The 15,987-nt window shown below is 33.7% G+C and overlaps 5 protein-coding genes across 8 annotated transcripts; 4 read left to right on the top strand and 1 right to left on the bottom strand.

The window, feature by feature from the left end:
• Positions 1–1,659: 1,659 nt before the first annotated feature.
• Positions 1,660–2,376, top strand: LOC128031962 (LEAF RUST 10 DISEASE-RESISTANCE LOCUS RECEPTOR-LIKE PROTEIN KINASE-like 1.2). Its single transcript, XM_052621705.1, has one exon. It carries the CDS (start codon positions 1,687–1,689, stop codon positions 2,365–2,367), a length of 681 nt encoding a protein of 226 aa, XP_052477665.1. The 5' UTR covers positions 1,660–1,686; the 3' UTR covers positions 2,368–2,376.
• A 758-nt stretch (positions 2,377–3,134) lies between these two features.
• On the top strand, positions 3,135–4,330 carry LOC105787631 (rust resistance kinase Lr10). The gene is made up of 2 exons (XM_012614106.2): positions 3,135–3,144; positions 3,225–4,330. Exons 1-2 carry the CDS (start codon positions 3,135–3,137, stop codon positions 4,328–4,330), a joined length of 1,116 nt encoding a protein of 371 aa, XP_012469560.2.
• A 1,415-nt stretch (positions 4,331–5,745) lies between these two features.
• Positions 5,746–9,757, top strand: LOC105789452 (filament-like plant protein 7). Of its 3 annotated transcripts, XM_052624649.1 has the most exons (6): positions 5,746–5,951; positions 6,070–6,199; positions 6,374–6,518; positions 6,612–8,895; positions 8,990–9,050; positions 9,129–9,757. In XM_052624649.1, the coding sequence occupies exons 2-6, from the start codon at positions 6,101–6,103 to the stop codon at positions 9,570–9,572; spliced, it is 3,033 nt and encodes a 1,010-aa protein (XP_052480609.1). In that variant the 5' UTR covers positions 5,746–5,951; positions 6,070–6,100; the 3' UTR covers positions 9,573–9,757. The 3 variants fall into 3 exon arrangements, with proteins under 3 accessions (XP_052480609.1, XP_052480611.1, XP_052480608.1); XM_052624651.1 differs by having other exon boundaries at positions 5,746–6,199; positions 6,380–6,518; XM_052624648.1 differs by having other exon boundaries at positions 5,746–6,199.
• A 498-nt stretch (positions 9,758–10,255) lies between these two features.
• On the top strand, positions 10,256–12,993 carry LOC105787628 (PI-PLC X domain-containing protein At5g67130). Of its 2 annotated transcripts, XM_012614104.2 has the most exons (9): positions 10,256–10,393; positions 10,490–10,655; positions 10,760–10,882; positions 11,095–11,232; positions 11,336–11,434; positions 11,530–11,833; positions 11,913–12,136; positions 12,211–12,297; positions 12,504–12,993. In XM_012614104.2, the coding sequence occupies exons 2-9, from the start codon at positions 10,530–10,532 to the stop codon at positions 12,681–12,683; spliced, it is 1,281 nt and encodes a 426-aa protein (XP_012469558.1). In that variant the 5' UTR covers positions 10,256–10,393; positions 10,490–10,529; the 3' UTR covers positions 12,684–12,993. The 2 variants fall into 2 exon arrangements, with proteins under 2 accessions (XP_012469558.1, XP_012469557.1); XM_012614103.2 differs by having other exon boundaries at positions 10,322–10,655.
• Positions 12,994–13,967: 974 nt separating this feature from the next.
• On the bottom strand, positions 13,968–15,751 carry LOC105787630 (F-box protein At5g67140). The gene is made up of 5 exons (XM_012614105.2): positions 15,531–15,751; positions 15,253–15,399; positions 14,935–15,070; positions 14,357–14,455; positions 13,968–14,278 (listed from the first exon to the last, which is right to left on the bottom strand). Exons 1-5 carry the CDS (start codon positions 15,617–15,619, stop codon positions 14,078–14,080), a joined length of 672 nt encoding a protein of 223 aa, XP_012469559.1. The 5' UTR covers positions 15,620–15,751; the 3' UTR covers positions 13,968–14,077.
• Between the last annotated feature and the right edge of the window lie 236 nt (positions 15,752–15,987).

The raw sequence follows: 15,987 nt of genomic DNA, 5'->3' as shown, positions 1-15,987 counted from the left end.
TATTTTTGAGTTTGATATTATTGAAAAAGTATGAGATTGATGTTAATGTAGGGTTTTATTATATAAGGTTATATGTTCTTGATATGTTAGTGAAGAGAAAATAAGAGAAAGTGTTGAGAAATAGTGTACAGAAGGAAAATAAGAGTGTTATAGACTTAGTAATCAACATTTTACACTAAAATAGTTTTGAAACAGCAGCAGTAGTCTGACTTTGAAAATCTACTAAAAATTGTATAAATTTAATTAGAGGATGAACAAAATATGAAATTAAATCTTATTGAGTCTAGTTTCTCATAGAATAAACGGTGTAAGCAATGGAATTGTAAATTATGAGATATAATAGGTTTTGTGAGATAAGGTCAGAATGATTTCAGGTTCCCCTGTACTGACTTTGGAAAATCATAAAAAAATTGGATAAAAATAATTAGAGGCTTAAATTTATATGTTTAAATCCTTACTGAGTCTATTTTTAATAGAAATAAACGGTAACATCATCCAAATCCTGTACGATGAGATAATTAATTTTTAGTGAAGAAGGGTCAAAACTGTCAGACAGCAGAACAGGGATGACTTTAAAGAATAAACTGTACTTATTGGCCAAACTAAAAATTCTGAAAATTTTATGGTAATAAGATATGTGATTCTAGTTTCAGATAAAATTAACGGATATCAATTCGGAGTTCTTTAGCTCAAGATATAAATAATTTAGTGACTATGACTCAAGTGGACAGTTTTGAATGAATATAAATAAATGTGAAATTATAGATAATGTTACATATAAGCATGTTATATATATTAAGGATGTGGAATGGAGAGGAGGAGGAGGAAAATATATGATTATTCAACTAGCATGAGTTTTATTAAAATGACCAATTTATATGTTTCAGGGACTAAATTGAACAAAGGTGAAAATTTAAGGGTAAATTTGTAAAATGTCAAAAAGTGTCCAAATTGTATAAAATGAATTGTTTTATTATTTAAAGTAGTAAATTGAATAAAATTTTAATTTAGATCAAGATTGGATGGAAATTGAGAAAATAGAAAATTTCTAAAATGTTCGTAAATTTTGGTATTTCGCAATTTAGCCCGGTAAGTTCGTATGAACTATATTTTGTTTAATTTCAATTGAAGTGAATGCTATTTGGTAATGAATATTATATATATGTGTTTTTTATATTGGAACTGAATTATTATTGGTAATATGTATAGTTATTAGATGCTTTGAAATGATTATCGGAAGCTTGTTGGAGATATATCACATTATCCATTGGTTCTATCGGTAGTTTTGGATGATTTGATTCTGGTTATTATGGCGTGTATAAGTTAATTTGGTTAACGTTAGCTCATTAATATTTTGATTTTGATTGGTTATAAATATAAATGTTAGATAAAAATGAAATGTCTATAAATTAATTAGTAAACTCCGGTAATGCCTCGTACCCTATTTCGGTGTCGAATACGGGTAAGGGGTGTTACAGGAAGGAGGGCATTTTTAATGGACAGTCAACAAAGGGGGCTCTTGCACTTATTTCTTGATTTTTTTTAAAAAAAAGTCTCTAACCTATTTTCCACAAATTTGACTTTTTATGTTTTTTGCCAACTATTTACCATAACTTTTGTTGCATTAGTAGTACCATACTTTAACTACTCCATTTTTTATGATCTTCTTCTACACCAAAAGCTTTCATGAATCTCAAACCACAACTTCCCTTAATTTGCCTCTTGGCCCTAATTGCTATCGTACGTGCAAATGATGATTGCGCCCCTTTGCGGTGCGGAAACCTTACCATCGGCTACCCATTTCGACTAAAGACTCAACCCCGCAATTGTGGTGATCCGAGGTTCGAATTGGACTGTGAGAACAGTACCGACAGCGTAGTTTTGATCATCGAACAAGAGAAATTCTATGTCCAAAACATATCGTATTCCGATTACACGATACGATTTGTCGATCCGAGCTTGGTTGATACAAACAATTGCTCCATTCCTCTTAGTTCCTTTCCTTTATCCGGTTCTAGTTGTGATCAATACATGATTGAAACAATTGATTTTCAATTCATGTATATAGTGAACTGTATGACACTAATGGAATCTCGGATTTATATCGATGCCTCTCGTTGCATCAACGGTAGCGGTTCATCTTCTAGCCAACAGAGTTACTTTTATTTTTTAGTCGGACGTACGCCGCCAAGCGAGTTCGATCCATCTTGCATAGTCGTAGCCCGTGTTCCTGGTGATTTTCGGAACATCTCAGGGTTGCCGACATCAGACGTGTACGAAAAGCTATCGAAGGGGTTCGAAATGTCATGGAGGTATTACAATATGAGCTGCGAGGATGATCAGGGATTTTTCATCGTACATATGTGAGATTTTTTAATCAGCCTTTCAAATTATATTTGCTTTATGAGATTGGGAAATTAGTCAAAATAATAATAAGAATAACTCCTTCGATAAATCTTAACAAAAAGTAATTTTCACTTCTTTTTAACTTGCAATAGTGGTTTAATTATGAATTTCATCTATAGTTTAGTTCTTCTACTTTAAATTGTCAAAATAATTTAATTATGGTAAACACATAAACTTCAACAGTTGATTTTTACTAATTTGTTGCATATAAATTATTGAATCGTTGATTTTTTCTAATTCATTACATATAAAAGGTTAAATTGTGCTTCAAGTCCTTGCAGATTTGTACAATTAAAATTTAATCCCTCATTTATTTAAGCTTAACAATATTACTCAATAGAACTAGTTTCTTAATTTTTATAAATTGCAGGAATGAAATTTAGAATTAAATGTGTAATAAACTATATTAATATTATTTTATTAATAATTTTTGGTGAAGATATTTTATTTTATTGATTGGATTATGATATTTGTATATATTGGTTGAATATTGAAGGTTGTCATCGTTGCGGTATGGTTTGGTAATTTATTTGGAAAGCTTTATACACTACCTTTTCAATGGCCCTCATTTAGCCTCTGACACTGAACACACACCTCCATGTATGTGTGTTCTTTTTTTTTTTAATTTTTTAATTAATTAAAATTTAGAGTTTAAAGTGTATGTTCCATTATTATGTACAAATGATTTTTATTTTTATTTTATGACAGCATCATACACTACCTCATTGATGGTAACAGGTACGCTTTGATTTCTAATAAAATTTTAAATATTAAAATGTTATGTGTCATTTAAAAACAATATATATTTTTTTGAAAAGGTGGAGTTCTGATACCAAGAACATTGTTGGGCATAATTGGCTTGATTGCATTGGTTACATATAAATGGCAAAGGAAGCATTTATCTGCTGATGATAAAATTGAAGAGTTTCTTCGAAGTCAGAATAATTTAATGCCTATAAGGTATTCTTATAATGAGATAAAAAGAATTACTAAAGGTTTTAAAGATAAATTAGGTGAAGGAGGCTATGGTTCAGTGTTCAAGGGAAAACTTCGAAGCAATCATCTTGTGGCAGTGAAACTATTGGGCAAAGCTAAAACAAACGGTCAAGATTTCATTAGTGAAGTTGCTACGATAGGGAGGATTCATCATGTTAATGTAGCGAAACTTGTTGGGTTTTGTGTAGAAGGATCAAAACAAGCTTTTGTATATGACTTCATGCCAAATGGATCTCTCGATAAAATTATATTCAGTGGAGAAGATAAAATTACATTAAGTTGGCAGAAAACGTTTGAAATTGCAATTGGGGTAGCTCGAGGGATTGAATACTTGCATCGAGGATGTGATACACAAATTCTACATTTCGATATCAAGCCGCACAACATTCTTCTAGATGAGAACTTTGTACCAAAAGTTTCAGATTTTGGTCTTGCAAAATTATATTCAGTAGATGACAGCATCGTATCTCTCACAGCAGCACGAGGTACATTAGGATATATTGCTCCTGAGTTGGTTTACAAAAACATCGGAGGCATCTCGTATAAAGCCGATGTGTATAGTTTTGGAATGTTATTAATGGAAATGATAGGAAAGAGGAAGAATTTAAACGAATTCGTTGAACACTCGAGCCAAACATACTTCCCCTCATGGGTTTATGATCGATTCAATCAAGGAGAGGATATAGAGTTAGGAGATGCTCCATTGACAAGTACCGAAAAGACAATTGTGACGAAGATGATAATAGCAGCCTTTTGGTGTATACAAATGAAACCTACCGATCGTCCTTCAATGAGCAAAGTACTGGAAATACTCGACACAGATATCAAATTTCTTGAAATGCCTCCAAAACCATATCAACTTCTTCTTGAATCATCAAGCAGTACTGAAGATTATTTTACTAAATCCACCTTAGTTGATTATAATTAGCTTTAATGTAGTTTAAACTTGGAAAAGTAAATAAAAAATAAAAAAAATTGCTTCCTATGCAACACATATGTCTTCTACAACATTAATGCCACAGGATTTTTTTGGGCAAATTTTTTAAACTTAATTTAAATTATTTACAAAATTTTAATTAATTAAATTTTATAAAATTATTTAATTGAAAGGTTTTAGAACATGTTTTTTTCAGATTTTTATTCATAATAAATTTTTAAAAAAGAGAGATCAAAGTTAAATTTTATTAACATTAAAACACAAAATTTGATGAATTTATTGGAATAAAGGGAGTATTATTAATTGCTAATTTTAATTTATGAGTTCGAGAATATTTAAATGTGTAACATGTTTATTATTTAAGAGAAGGAGCATAGTAGGTACAAAGTACAAACAATGCCATAGGGAGCTCTCTTGAGTACAGAGGGTGATGCAAGGATATTTTGTTAATTAAACCATGATATTTCCCAACTGTTATGGTGGCTACATGTCATTTATTTATAGAAGGCTTTATTCAAAAAAAATATCTCAAATGGTACTTTTACCCATTTTATCCCAAAAGTTGACACTGTTAGGAGAAAAGAATTAACCAATCAGAGACTGCCATGTCAACAATATTTGACTTTTTTTTAAATTGGAAAGGGAAAAAAAATAAAAATATTAAATGTTAATGTTAAAAATAAAAAAAATGGGTATGGTTTAGGGATATTTTTGAATTAAGCCTTAATATAATTAACAAGTATATATATATATATGTTGTATTATTTTGAAAAAAAATTACAGTAACTCAAGCCACAACTAGTTTTTAAAAATAAATATTTTATTTCAAAAAGTAAATATTGAAAAAATAATAAAGTATTAATAATTGAACATTTTGGCAATTATTTTACCAATTCCTTTTTCATTATTTCCTTCACTTTAATTAATCTTTTAATGTGAAGAATTCTTTAATAATTATAAAAATATGTTAAGTTGTTATGATTAAAAGTAATAATAGAAATATCTATAATTAAAATGACATAAATTTATGAAAATAAAAATATTATGAATAGACTTAAAATATGTTTAAATTAATTATTTATAAATATAACCAGATATAAATAAAATTTATATTTAGACTCGAGTTCGAGTTTAATCTCGAGTTTAATAATTAAAGTTAAGTGAATAATATATATAAGAATAATAACGTAATTTATTATAAATCGTTTTCCTATATTAGTATTTAACTCGAAACCACAAATTCAATTCGATAAATAACTCAAATTAGTGAGTTTTAACTCAAGAATTATCAAATTTAATTTAAATTTTCTTCTAATGTAACTCAAAAACTCGAACCCACACATGAACAACTTTACTTTGGGCAAAAGGCAAATTTTTTCCTTCGTCATCTCTCTTTCACACTTTTCCCACTAGACCAAACACATTCACTTTCTCTTTCTTCTTTATGCTTACATAGATTTCCTCATCTCCTTCTTCCGTCCACTCAACACTGTCGGTGGAAATCCCAACATCCCACGTTTTCGTTTTTAATAATTCACATTTCCCCCTGTTTTCTTCTCCAGGAGTTTTAAGATACTTAAAGAAAACCACACTACTCCACTCACCATTAAAGGTAAACACACATTGACCTTATCATTTTCTCAACATATTTCTTTTTGAGCATCTTCATTCTTCTTTTTCCGATCTGTTGGCATCAACATCATGCATGTAACGAGTTTACATTGCACTAGCTTGTTGTGTTGAAGTACATTTTCCCAGAAAATGGACCAAAAAATCTGGCTATGGAGGAAAAAATCCACAGAGAAGATCATTCTTGGTACTGACAAACTAAACATTTCCCAGAAAGGCAATGATGAGGAGGTAAAGTGAATGAAACGTTTGATTGTTTTCAATAAACTTTCTCCAGAAATTAATGGTGTTTGATGCTGTAAATTGGGTTTTTCTTCAACTTGAACTTATTAGCCATAATTAGTGAATAATTTGTACTTTGGGATAGTTTTGATTGCACTGAAATTTAACTGGTATTTTTCTCAGATGCAGATTCTTGTTTCTGATAAAAAGGAATTAGAGAATGAGCTGAAAATCTTAAATGAAAAGCTTGCCTCTGCTCTTTGTGACTGTAATTACAAAGATGAACTTGTGAAGGAACATGAAAATATGGCACTGCAAGCTATTGCAGGTACATATACATATACGTATACATATACATATACATATATTATATAGTTTTTTAGTTAATGGTGGGTATTCTTTTTTTTTTTTTATGAACCAGGAAGGGAGAAGGCAGAATCGGAGGCAACTTCTTTAAAGGAAAAACTGGATGAAGCATTGCAGCGGAGAGTTGCGAGTGAAGAAAGGGTAACACATTTAGATGCGGCCCTCAAAGAATGCATGCGGCAACTCCGGTTCGTTCGAGAAGAGCAGGAGCGAAGGATTTGCGATGCAGTGGTGAGCGTTTCGAAGGAGTTCGAGAAATCGGGGAAGGGTTTAGAGGAGAAGTTGGCTGAGACTAGTAAAAGGGTTAATAAATTAGGTGTTGAGAATACTAATCTTAGTAAGGCTCTCTTGGCAAAGGAAAAAATGATTGATGATTTAAACAAGCAAAGGGCTCGGGTCGAGACCGATTTCAATGCACTAATGGCGAGATTACAATCGATGGAGAAGGATAATGCTGCTTTGATATACGAGGTTAGAGTGCTCGAGAAAGAAGTTGAGATCAGGAATGAAGAGAGAGAATTCAATCGTCGAACGGCGGAAGCAACGAGCAAGCAACGTTTAGAAAATGTGAAGAAAATTGCTAAGCTTGAATCGGAATGTCAACGGTTGCGTCTCTTAGTCCGGAAACGGTTGCCGGGTCCTGCCGCTTTGGCTAAGATGAAAGATGAAGCTGAAATGTTGGGAAAGGACTCTGTTGAAATGAGGAGGAGAAAATTGAATACTAGTCCTACCAGTCCGAGGCTTGACCCCATAGTTGATTATTCGGACTGCCCGAGCAAGAAGATTAACATCCTAACTGAGCAGTTGCATGCCATGGAAGAAGAAAATAAGGCTCTCATGGAAGCCCTTAATAGCAAAACAAGCGAACTTCAATTGGCAAGAGCCATGTATGCACGCGCTGCTACCAAATTCTCGGATGTTGAGTTCCAGTTCGAAGAATCCTCCAAAAGTCTGCCAAACGATGAGTCAACCAGGAACAGTTCACTGTTGGCATCAATGTCGGATGTTGGCATAGATGATAAAGCTAGCAGTGCGGAATCCGGGGCTTCAGCTCTGATTTCTGAACTCGAGCATTTAAGGAATGGACAATTAAAGAAGTCGTTGTCACACCAAACTGTTGTGTCTTCAGAAATAAATCTGATGGATGACTTTGCTGAAATGGAAAAATTAGCTTTAGTCTCTGTTGATAAACTGTCTGGAAGTTCTCATGTTTCTTTGGATGAAGGTAATGGGAAGCTCAGACCATTACAAACTGAACCGAATGGAAAGGAGATAGTCCTTGTTCCTGACAGTCAGTGTGACCATAGCATGTTGAACAATGAAATGAAGCCCAAAAGTCAGTTGCTTAACAAAGTTCCCGGTAGGATAGAGGACATAACGAAAGTGATCTTTGAGCAAAGCCGTGCAACTCAAAGAAACCCGGATGAAATACTTGAGGATATTCGAAAAGCTTTGGCCTGCATGACCTCTCCGAACACTGCTGAAAGTTTTGACGAAAAAGAGGGTTCAGACCGTCCCGGTTCCTCTGATCTGTCTTGTATTAGTAGCTACGTGTCATGGAAACCGTCGAACAGTTCTTTGAAAGTGGATTCATGTAACGAGGATGCCGATGTTAATATCTGCTCAGAAGAGAATAGCAACCCACAGTTTCATCCTGATTCTTGTAAATCAATTTGCAAGATAATTGAGCTAATTGAAGGAATCAACTTACCGTCAACGGATTATAATATCCCTGAGACCATGTCCGAGAAGAGTAGGGATTCTTTCTCGTACAAGCACTCCGAAACAGCTTCAGGCTACATAGTTCGAGTTTTCCAATGGAAAACTTTGGAACTCGGTGCTGTTTTAGAGCAATTTGTGCAAGCTTGTTATGATTTGTTGAATGGAAAAACAGACCTCAACAAATTTACCGAAGAATTAACTTCAGTTCTGGACTGGATCATTAATCATTGCTTTTCCCTTCAAGATGTTTCGAGCATGAGAGATGCAATTAAAAGCCATTTCGATTGGGATGAATCGCAAAGTGAAAGTGATTCAGAAGTTGGAATTGTTGATAAATTTCACCTAACCACTCCTTACAACAATGAGGACAAGAACTTCATTCAAAAGAAAGAGCCTATCTCGAGTAACTCTCTGTTAAATCAACTCGAGGAATCTGAAAAAACCATTGAGACATTGCAGGCGGAGTTGCATACATCAAGAAAAGCCGAGGAAATGACCGAAAGGCAAGTTGAAAAACCGAAGTGGAGGACAAACGAAATCTTCGATAAACAGCATACCTTGACCAAATACAAACAAAATGAATGCCATGAAGAGTTGGTGACCACATGCCTTGACAGGTATTGCTTTTCAAACCTAATATCACGGTCATTGTTGTGGTCAATTTTGTGTGCGGTGTTGAGTCTTATGCAAATGATGTCTTCTTGCCTTTAGTGTGACGGAAAACGAAATACCGAGCTCCGAAGTCGAGCAGGATGGGAATCAGATTCGAACTGTAAGTTCATATCTTGTTGTTTATACTCTGTTCTTTATTTGTAAAATGAAAAATATGTTCACTCTTGATCATTGGCAGAACTGTGAGATTCGGGCTGCTTCCGAAAAGTTAGCCGAGTGCGAAGAGACTATACTAAACTTGGGAAAGCAGTTAAAAGCTTTGGCATCTCCAAAACAGGCATCCCTGTTTGACAACGTTATCACCACTCGAACCGAAATTGTTTCTCCAACAACATCAACTATTCCAACTCCAACATGGACAAAGTTGAATAGCCGAAGATCCTCTCTATTAGATCAGATGATAAGTGAGGATAAAGCCAAAGGAAAAGGCAATCCCGGTTCTGCATTCGTCTCTAATGGGACGACACCGATAACGCCTACAGAAAATACCCTCGTTTTAAATCAAAACAAACACCAGGAAGACAATAAAGCTGCAGCCAAATCTTTAGCTATTGTTCCTAAACAAAAACAAGGTGGAAGATTATGGAAGAAGCTTTTCCAAGGAAAGGGTTTTCGATGTTGAGGATTTCAAGTTTTTAACGAATGATCGCATGAATCAACTAAATTACACGAAAGTGAAAATGTAGATCGAGTGATGCTTATACTACTTAAAAGCTAAAGGGCCGTTTATTATTTGTTTAAGTGAGATTTATTCTGGGTTGATCATGCACGTAAGTGTTTCATTAATGGTATATTCTTTACTTTTCAGCTTCTTTCCTACAAACAAAAGCAAAGCTACCTTTCAATTACTTAAACAAGTCTGTTCAGCCGTAAGTCCAATGAGTTCGAGTACGATTAAGCATGTATTTAAAGCTTAATAAATTAAGCATTAATTCTAAATCCCAATTTCCTTTCAAGGGGCAAAAGATGAAAAACAAAAGCACCATATTTCAAACAAATGATAAGCTTAAATGAATGTCCCTCAATAGAGGTAACCTACCCCACCATGTGAAGGGCACTGCCACTATAACCTTCCAAAGCAGGGCAGTCCTCAATTTTTAAAAGGAAAAAAAAGAAAATAATAGACCAGTTATCAAACTTTTTAATCCTCAAAGAGTCCTACTATAAAATATAAAAAGATAACAATTTAATTTCATATAAACCGTCAAAATAATTTAAACTTAAAAAAGATTACATTTTTAATCGAAATTAAAAATACTCGGAACTTGGTTATAAAAAATAAAAAATAAAACAGGACAAAACAAAGAAAGAGAAAAGTGTAAGAATACCAAAGTATCATCATCACCTTAAAATAAGAGAAAAATTAAAGGTGAAAGCAGCAAAAAGCCCGCCTTAAGTGTCCAAAAACCTTTGTTGTCCTCCATTGTCACCTTCATATCCACAGTAAAAATGTTCTCTTTACCTTTTAATTTTTAATTTTTTTTGTTTATTAATCTCAGTATCGCTTCTTCGTTTTTGTTTGCTTTTTTTTTTCTCGAGCTCTGCATAAGCAGAAACAGAACCGAAATTTACAACAATAATGTTGGCGTGTTGGACGGATTACCTTAGCTTATGCAGAGTCACAGCTGCAATTGGGTACTTGTTTTTGTTACTCTTCTCTTTCTTCATCACCGTTTACACTGCTTGTTTCAATGGAAATTGCCAGGTTCCTTTCTCCTTTATTGTTCCTTTTTTCCCTTTTTTATCTATGATCCCTACAGTTTTGAGCTTAATTTGGTAGGGATTTTTCATTTCATTTTATGGGTGCAGTTGCTTGATTCATGTTCCCAAGCTACAGATTGTGGTCCGGGTCTTTATTGTGGGAATTGCCCATCTTTGGGCAAGAGTCAACCTTTTTGTACCAGAGGCCAAGCTATTATGCCCACTTCCATTGTAAGGTTTTCTTTTTTGTGATAAAAAGCTCCTTGCTTTCAATTTCAATGTATGTTTTTGTGATGGGGTTTAAGCAAATTGTTGATGGGGTGTTTGTATTTTTAGCCATTATAGTGTAAATTTGCTTCCTTTTTGGTGAGAAAAGTTCCTTGCTTTCAATTTAAGTGTATGTTGGTGATGGGGTTTTAACAATTCATGTTTTTGGGGGACAGGTTGGTGGTTTGCCTTTCAACAAATATTCATGGTTGATGACCCACAATTCCTTCAGTATAGTGGATGCTCCATCTTTACAAGGTGTTCAAAGATTGACATTTTACAATCAAGAAGACACTGTCACTAATCAATTGATGGTGTGTGTGCTTTTATATTCTGTTTCATTTACATGATCTGCTTGTCTCTTGTGTTCTTAAAGAACCAGATGAACTTATTTGCTATTTTGCACATTTGCTTTAGAATGGAGTGAGGGGGTTGATGTTGGACATGTACGATTTTAATGGCGATATTTGGCTCTGTCATTCGTTCCGGGGACAATGCTTCAACTTCACTGCCTTTGTAATATGCCTGCTGGTTTCTTTCTTCTTTTTAATTTTTAATTTTCCAGTTTTTTCGAGACAATTTGTGATATGTTCATTTGGATCTTTATTCAGCAACCTGCAATTAACACCTTGAGGGAAGTGGAAACATTTTTGAGTCAGAATCCATCGGAGATTGTAACAATTGTAATTGAGGACTATGTGCACACGCCAAAAGGACTGAGTAACCTTTTTGTAAATGCTGGTTTGGATAAGTATTGGTTTCCCGTGTCGAAGATGCCAAAAAAGGGTGAAGATTGGCCTACTGTGAACGAAATGGTGCAAGCTAATCACAGGCTTTTGGTTTTCACCTCGGTTGCCTCGAAGGAAGCAGAGGAAGGGATTGCTTACCAGTGGAAGTACATATTAGAAAATGAAGGTAACGATTATATATATGATACTTTTTTCTAGCTTCATATTGTGTTGAAATAATGCCCTCATGGTATTTCGGGTTTCAGCTGGAGATCCAGGGGTAAAGCCAGGCTCATGCCCGAATAGAAAAGAATCACGGCCACTCAATTCAAAAAGCGCCTCTCTTTTCCTCATGAATTATTTCCCAAGTTACCCGGTTGAAACCGAAGCTTGCAAAGAGCATTCAGCACGACTAGCTGACATGATCGGCACCTGCTTCAAAGCAGCAGGGAGTATGATGCCAAACTTTTTAGCAGTCAACTTCTACATGGTATTCGATTCTTACTTTATAATATATATTTGTTGTAAAATATGCAAAGCACTAACACGAGATACGTCGTGCAGAGGAGTGATGGAGGCGGTGTTTTCTATGATTTGGATAGCATGAATGGCCAAAGATTATGTGGATGTAATACAATTGCTGCTTGCCAGGTTTGTCATAAAACTGAATTTACTTGTTCGGAAAGCATTGACAACTTTAGTTCCGATTATCAGTTAAGTCATTTGAGGGCTTATGGTTCACCAATAATGATGGGATTTGGGTGGTTTAGTTCAGAAGCTAGCATTTCATCGAAAACAGGTCAATTTCTTATAATGACGTAATCCCATTTTCTGAACCTGTCTTGGTTCTTATGTAGGCTGGAGCACCATTTGGATCTTGCAAGAACATTACAATGCCTTCTTCAAGTCCAATGACCAATACTGCCGGAAGCTTTTCTGGATCTGTTCAATTCTCGAAATCCGCTTCAACAATCTATTATCCTAATCAATTCGCTATCGGGTTCTTTTCTATTCCATGGATGTTGCTTTTATTGTGACTAGAAATATAGATAGTTTTTCAGGATAGCATCTACACTTTTACTGAGGGCCTATAATATTTCTTAGTACGCAAATTTTTCGAGTTTAAGGCTTAGTATACAACACCCTGCCATATTTGGTAGAAGGTCAAGGAATGCTTGTTAGAATGAATACAATTTTATTATAAACAAAGATTCTTCTGTTAAGGCAAAATTAAATGGTTTGTATGTGAACCTGATTTAGGAAGTGGCCTAGACAGAGACTTGAAATGTACCAAATAGCAATTTCAGGTATGCGATTTGCTTCACTATAGTATATGATTTACCTAAACAGCATTGTGGATATGTGCATTATTTTTCTTATCAAGTTTCCTTCATCAATATCACTACTACTTCACTATAGTATATGATTTACCTAAACATCATAGTGGATATGTGCATTATTTTTCTTATCAAGTTTCCTTCATCAATATCACTACTACTTTATATAATTTGGTGAACCTACATGGTAGGTCCCTCTACTGTAGGATCATATCAAATTAGCCCCTCTACTATTAAATGGATCAATTTAGCCACTATACTATTAAAAAGAATCAAATAAGGTCAAATAGACTTGAACTTTGAAAGCTTTTTATGATTCTATGGATGAAATATTTTGTTTGGGGTTGAATTGTAATTAAAAAAAATCTGTCATTGTTTAAGCAATAAATTTTAATTCTGTTCCAATTTGACCTTATTTGATTCTTTTTAATAATACATGAACTAGTATGAGCTAAAAGTACCATGGAGGCCCTTGTATTAGGAGTCATATTGCATTTTGTCCCCTTTACTCAATAAATGGGCAAATTAGTCTTTGTATGTAAGATCAAAAAGCAAATTGGTCATTTTTGTTAAAAATTTCATCCATCTGTACTATTAAAACCTGGCGTGGCTGACAGAATAATCAACAAGTGGCACGTGGTGTGTTATGTGTATCTCATGCTGCCGTATAAGGATCAGTTTTTAACAGCAGAAATGGATGGAATTATTAACAAAAGGACCAATTTGTTCTTTGATCTAATGTACAGATACTAATTTGCATATTTTTTTAGTAGAATGAGCAAAATGCAATCTAACTCTAGTACAAGGGCTTCTATGATACTTTTACCATTAATTTGATTCAGTCCCTATAAAGGGACTTTGCGGGTATTTTCACCTATATAATTTAGAGGTCTCACGTACTTAGACATCATAGTGGATATATGCTTCTATTTCAGGCATTATTTTATGGAAAGCAAGTAGAATCTATGCTGTTAGAATACAAACTTTTAATTTATGGAATCATAATTTCATATAATATAATTTACTGAAATCATAGAAGGTGATATTTACAGGCAATGTTCTTGTCAATGCAATGATTCACTAAAATGAACAGCTTATACGACAGGTAACATTACATTTAAGGGCAAACCTTGTGGTTTTATTTGAAGAGCTGGACGGATAGTAAGCAATCCAATGAAACAATCTAGAGGAACTCTTGTACCCCATACATTGATTGACTCTAGTTTCCGACATTTACTTACAAGTACAAACAGCCCTGTTTCTGTCACTTGACGACAACTCCATAGGACAATACTCTGTAGATTAGATAGTTATGACCAAACACAGTCAGTATCTCGGATGATTTCTGATGAATAAATCGATATGTTACTCACCTTTAATCGTGGACAGCTATCTGCAATGGCGGATAAGGATTCATCTGTAATGAATGTACCTCCAACGTTTAGATGTTGTAAGGAATTGGCTCTTGTTATCTGTTTCAGATAATTCCATTTGAGGCAAAAGTGTGAGCTTGTCCAGATATGCGTTTAACAGGTAAAAGTACCATAGTCCCTTGTACTATAAGTATTGTATTTTGCTCTTACCATTCAAAAAATGGACAAATTAGTCCATAAATGTTAGATCAAATAGTAAATTGATCATTTCATTAAAAAAATAAATTAACTTTTACTGTTATGAACTGGTCCTTGTACACTAGAATAAGTTACATGTGGCACGTTATGTGTAATTGTTTGATTATTCCATTAGTCAAATCAGTTTTTAACAGTAGAATGATGAAATTTTTAACAAAATAGACCAGTTTATTCTTTGATGTAACGAACATGGACTAATTCATTCATTTTTTGAGTTAAAAGAGACAAAATGCAATCTGAATCTTATAGAAGCTTTCATGATACTTTTATCCGTTTAACATGGATGTTGAGCATATGGAAACAGAAGATTTGTCTCGTACCAATTTAACAACACCTTTATCAGTAATGCCTGTGATACCCCAAAGGGAAATAGATGTCAAGCTGCTAACACACTTTGCTAATGAAATTTGGCATAGTCCATTGTCAGTAATTTGGCAACCCCAACGACTCCTTGAACTGTCATGGAATGCATCAATTGATGCTATTGAGAAACAATTCCAAATGAAGAAAAAATCCATGGATTTTCACTACAAGTTCTAACAAGTCCATATAATGAATTGTGTGGTTCAAGAATTTGGATGAATGAACATGATATATATATTGAGAAAGATGATCAAGAAAGGGAAGAGATTGAGTACATATCGAGTTCTTTGAGGCTATAAGCATGATGAACAAGACGAGCAGTGGAATCATCATCCATTTTAAAACCAGCAAAACTCAGGGTTTGTCTTCTAGCAAGGGCCTGTTTCACGCCTTGTTTCCATTTCCTACAAACCCCACTTGCCCTATACCATAACCCATAATTATTAACTATTTCAAGGTCATCATCATCATCAACAACCAAAAAAAAAAAAACCCAGAAATTAAAAAAAAAACCCCAATAATAATAATAATAATAATACTAAAAGGAACTTACTGGGCTAAATCGGTGAAAGAAGTAATCATGAGGAATATATGAGCCAATAAGTCAATCGGCAAACGATCAATTTCTGCCTCTTGCTCCATATAATCAGAGGAAAAGTTTATTTTCTCTTTAGGTGGTACGTTCAATATGAAACTATGAAATGGTCATTAAATGTTTTGAAAATACTTTTATATAAAAGTAAGATAAGACGTGGCCATTATTTTCTCATCATTTTCTTCCATCTTCTAGCTTAAAATAAAGTATTATTTTAGTAATTAGATCTTCAGAATCTATATTTAAATTTGGGGTAAGATTCTAAAAGATTAAATAATAATTTCTTTGGTTTAGGGTTAAGTTTTAGATTTATTTTTATTAAAATTAAAATTATTTATATTTATTTCCATTTTCCAAATATTAAACATGGAAATTTTATATGGTTTAATTCAAAGAAATGGTCCCAGTATTAATG

This window comes from Gossypium raimondii, chromosome 2, assembly GCF_025698545.1.
Source record: "Gossypium raimondii isolate GPD5lz chromosome 2, ASM2569854v1, whole genome shotgun sequence".
Classification (NCBI taxonomy): domain Eukaryota; kingdom Viridiplantae; phylum Streptophyta; class Magnoliopsida; order Malvales; family Malvaceae; genus Gossypium; species Gossypium raimondii.
The sequence above is the reverse complement of the archived record's forward strand: the minus strand, read 5'-3'. Positions and strand labels throughout refer to the sequence as shown.

Coding starts and splice junctions, on each gene's coding strand:
- LOC105789452 (XM_052624649.1), top strand. CDS start 6,101: ATGGACCAAAAAATCTGGCTATGGAGGAAAAAATCCACAGAGAAGATC. Junction 6,200..6,373: donor AGAAAGGCAATGATGAGGAG/GTAAAGTGAATG, acceptor TATTTTTCTCAG/ATGCAGATTCTTGTTTCTGA. Junction 9,051..9,128: donor ATGGGAATCAGATTCGAACT/GTAAGTTCATAT, acceptor GATCATTGGCAG/AACTGTGAGATTCGGGCTGC.
- LOC128031962 (XM_052621705.1), top strand. CDS start 1,687: ATGAATCTCAAACCACAACTTCCCTTAATTTGCCTCTTGGCCCTAATT.
- LOC105787628 (XM_012614104.2), top strand. CDS start 10,530: ATGTTGGCGTGTTGGACGGATTACCTTAGCTTATGCAGAGTCACAGCT. Junction 10,883..11,094: donor CTATTATGCCCACTTCCATT/GTAAGGTTTTCT, acceptor TTTGGGGGACAG/GTTGGTGGTTTGCCTTTCAA. Junction 11,233..11,335: donor CTGTCACTAATCAATTGATG/GTGTGTGTGCTT, acceptor CATTTGCTTTAG/AATGGAGTGAGGGGGTTGAT.
- LOC105787630 (XM_012614105.2), bottom strand. CDS start 15,619: ATGGAGCAAGAGGCAGAAATTGATCGTTTGCCGATTGACTTATTGGCT. Junction 15,400..15,530: donor TCTTTCACCGATTTAGCCCA/GTAAGTTCCTTT, acceptor GTTATGGTATAG/GGCAAGTGGGGTTTGTAGGA. Junction 15,071..15,252: donor AGCCTCAAAGAACTCGATAT/GTACTCAATCTC, acceptor ATTCCATGACAG/TTCAAGGAGTCGTTGGGGTT.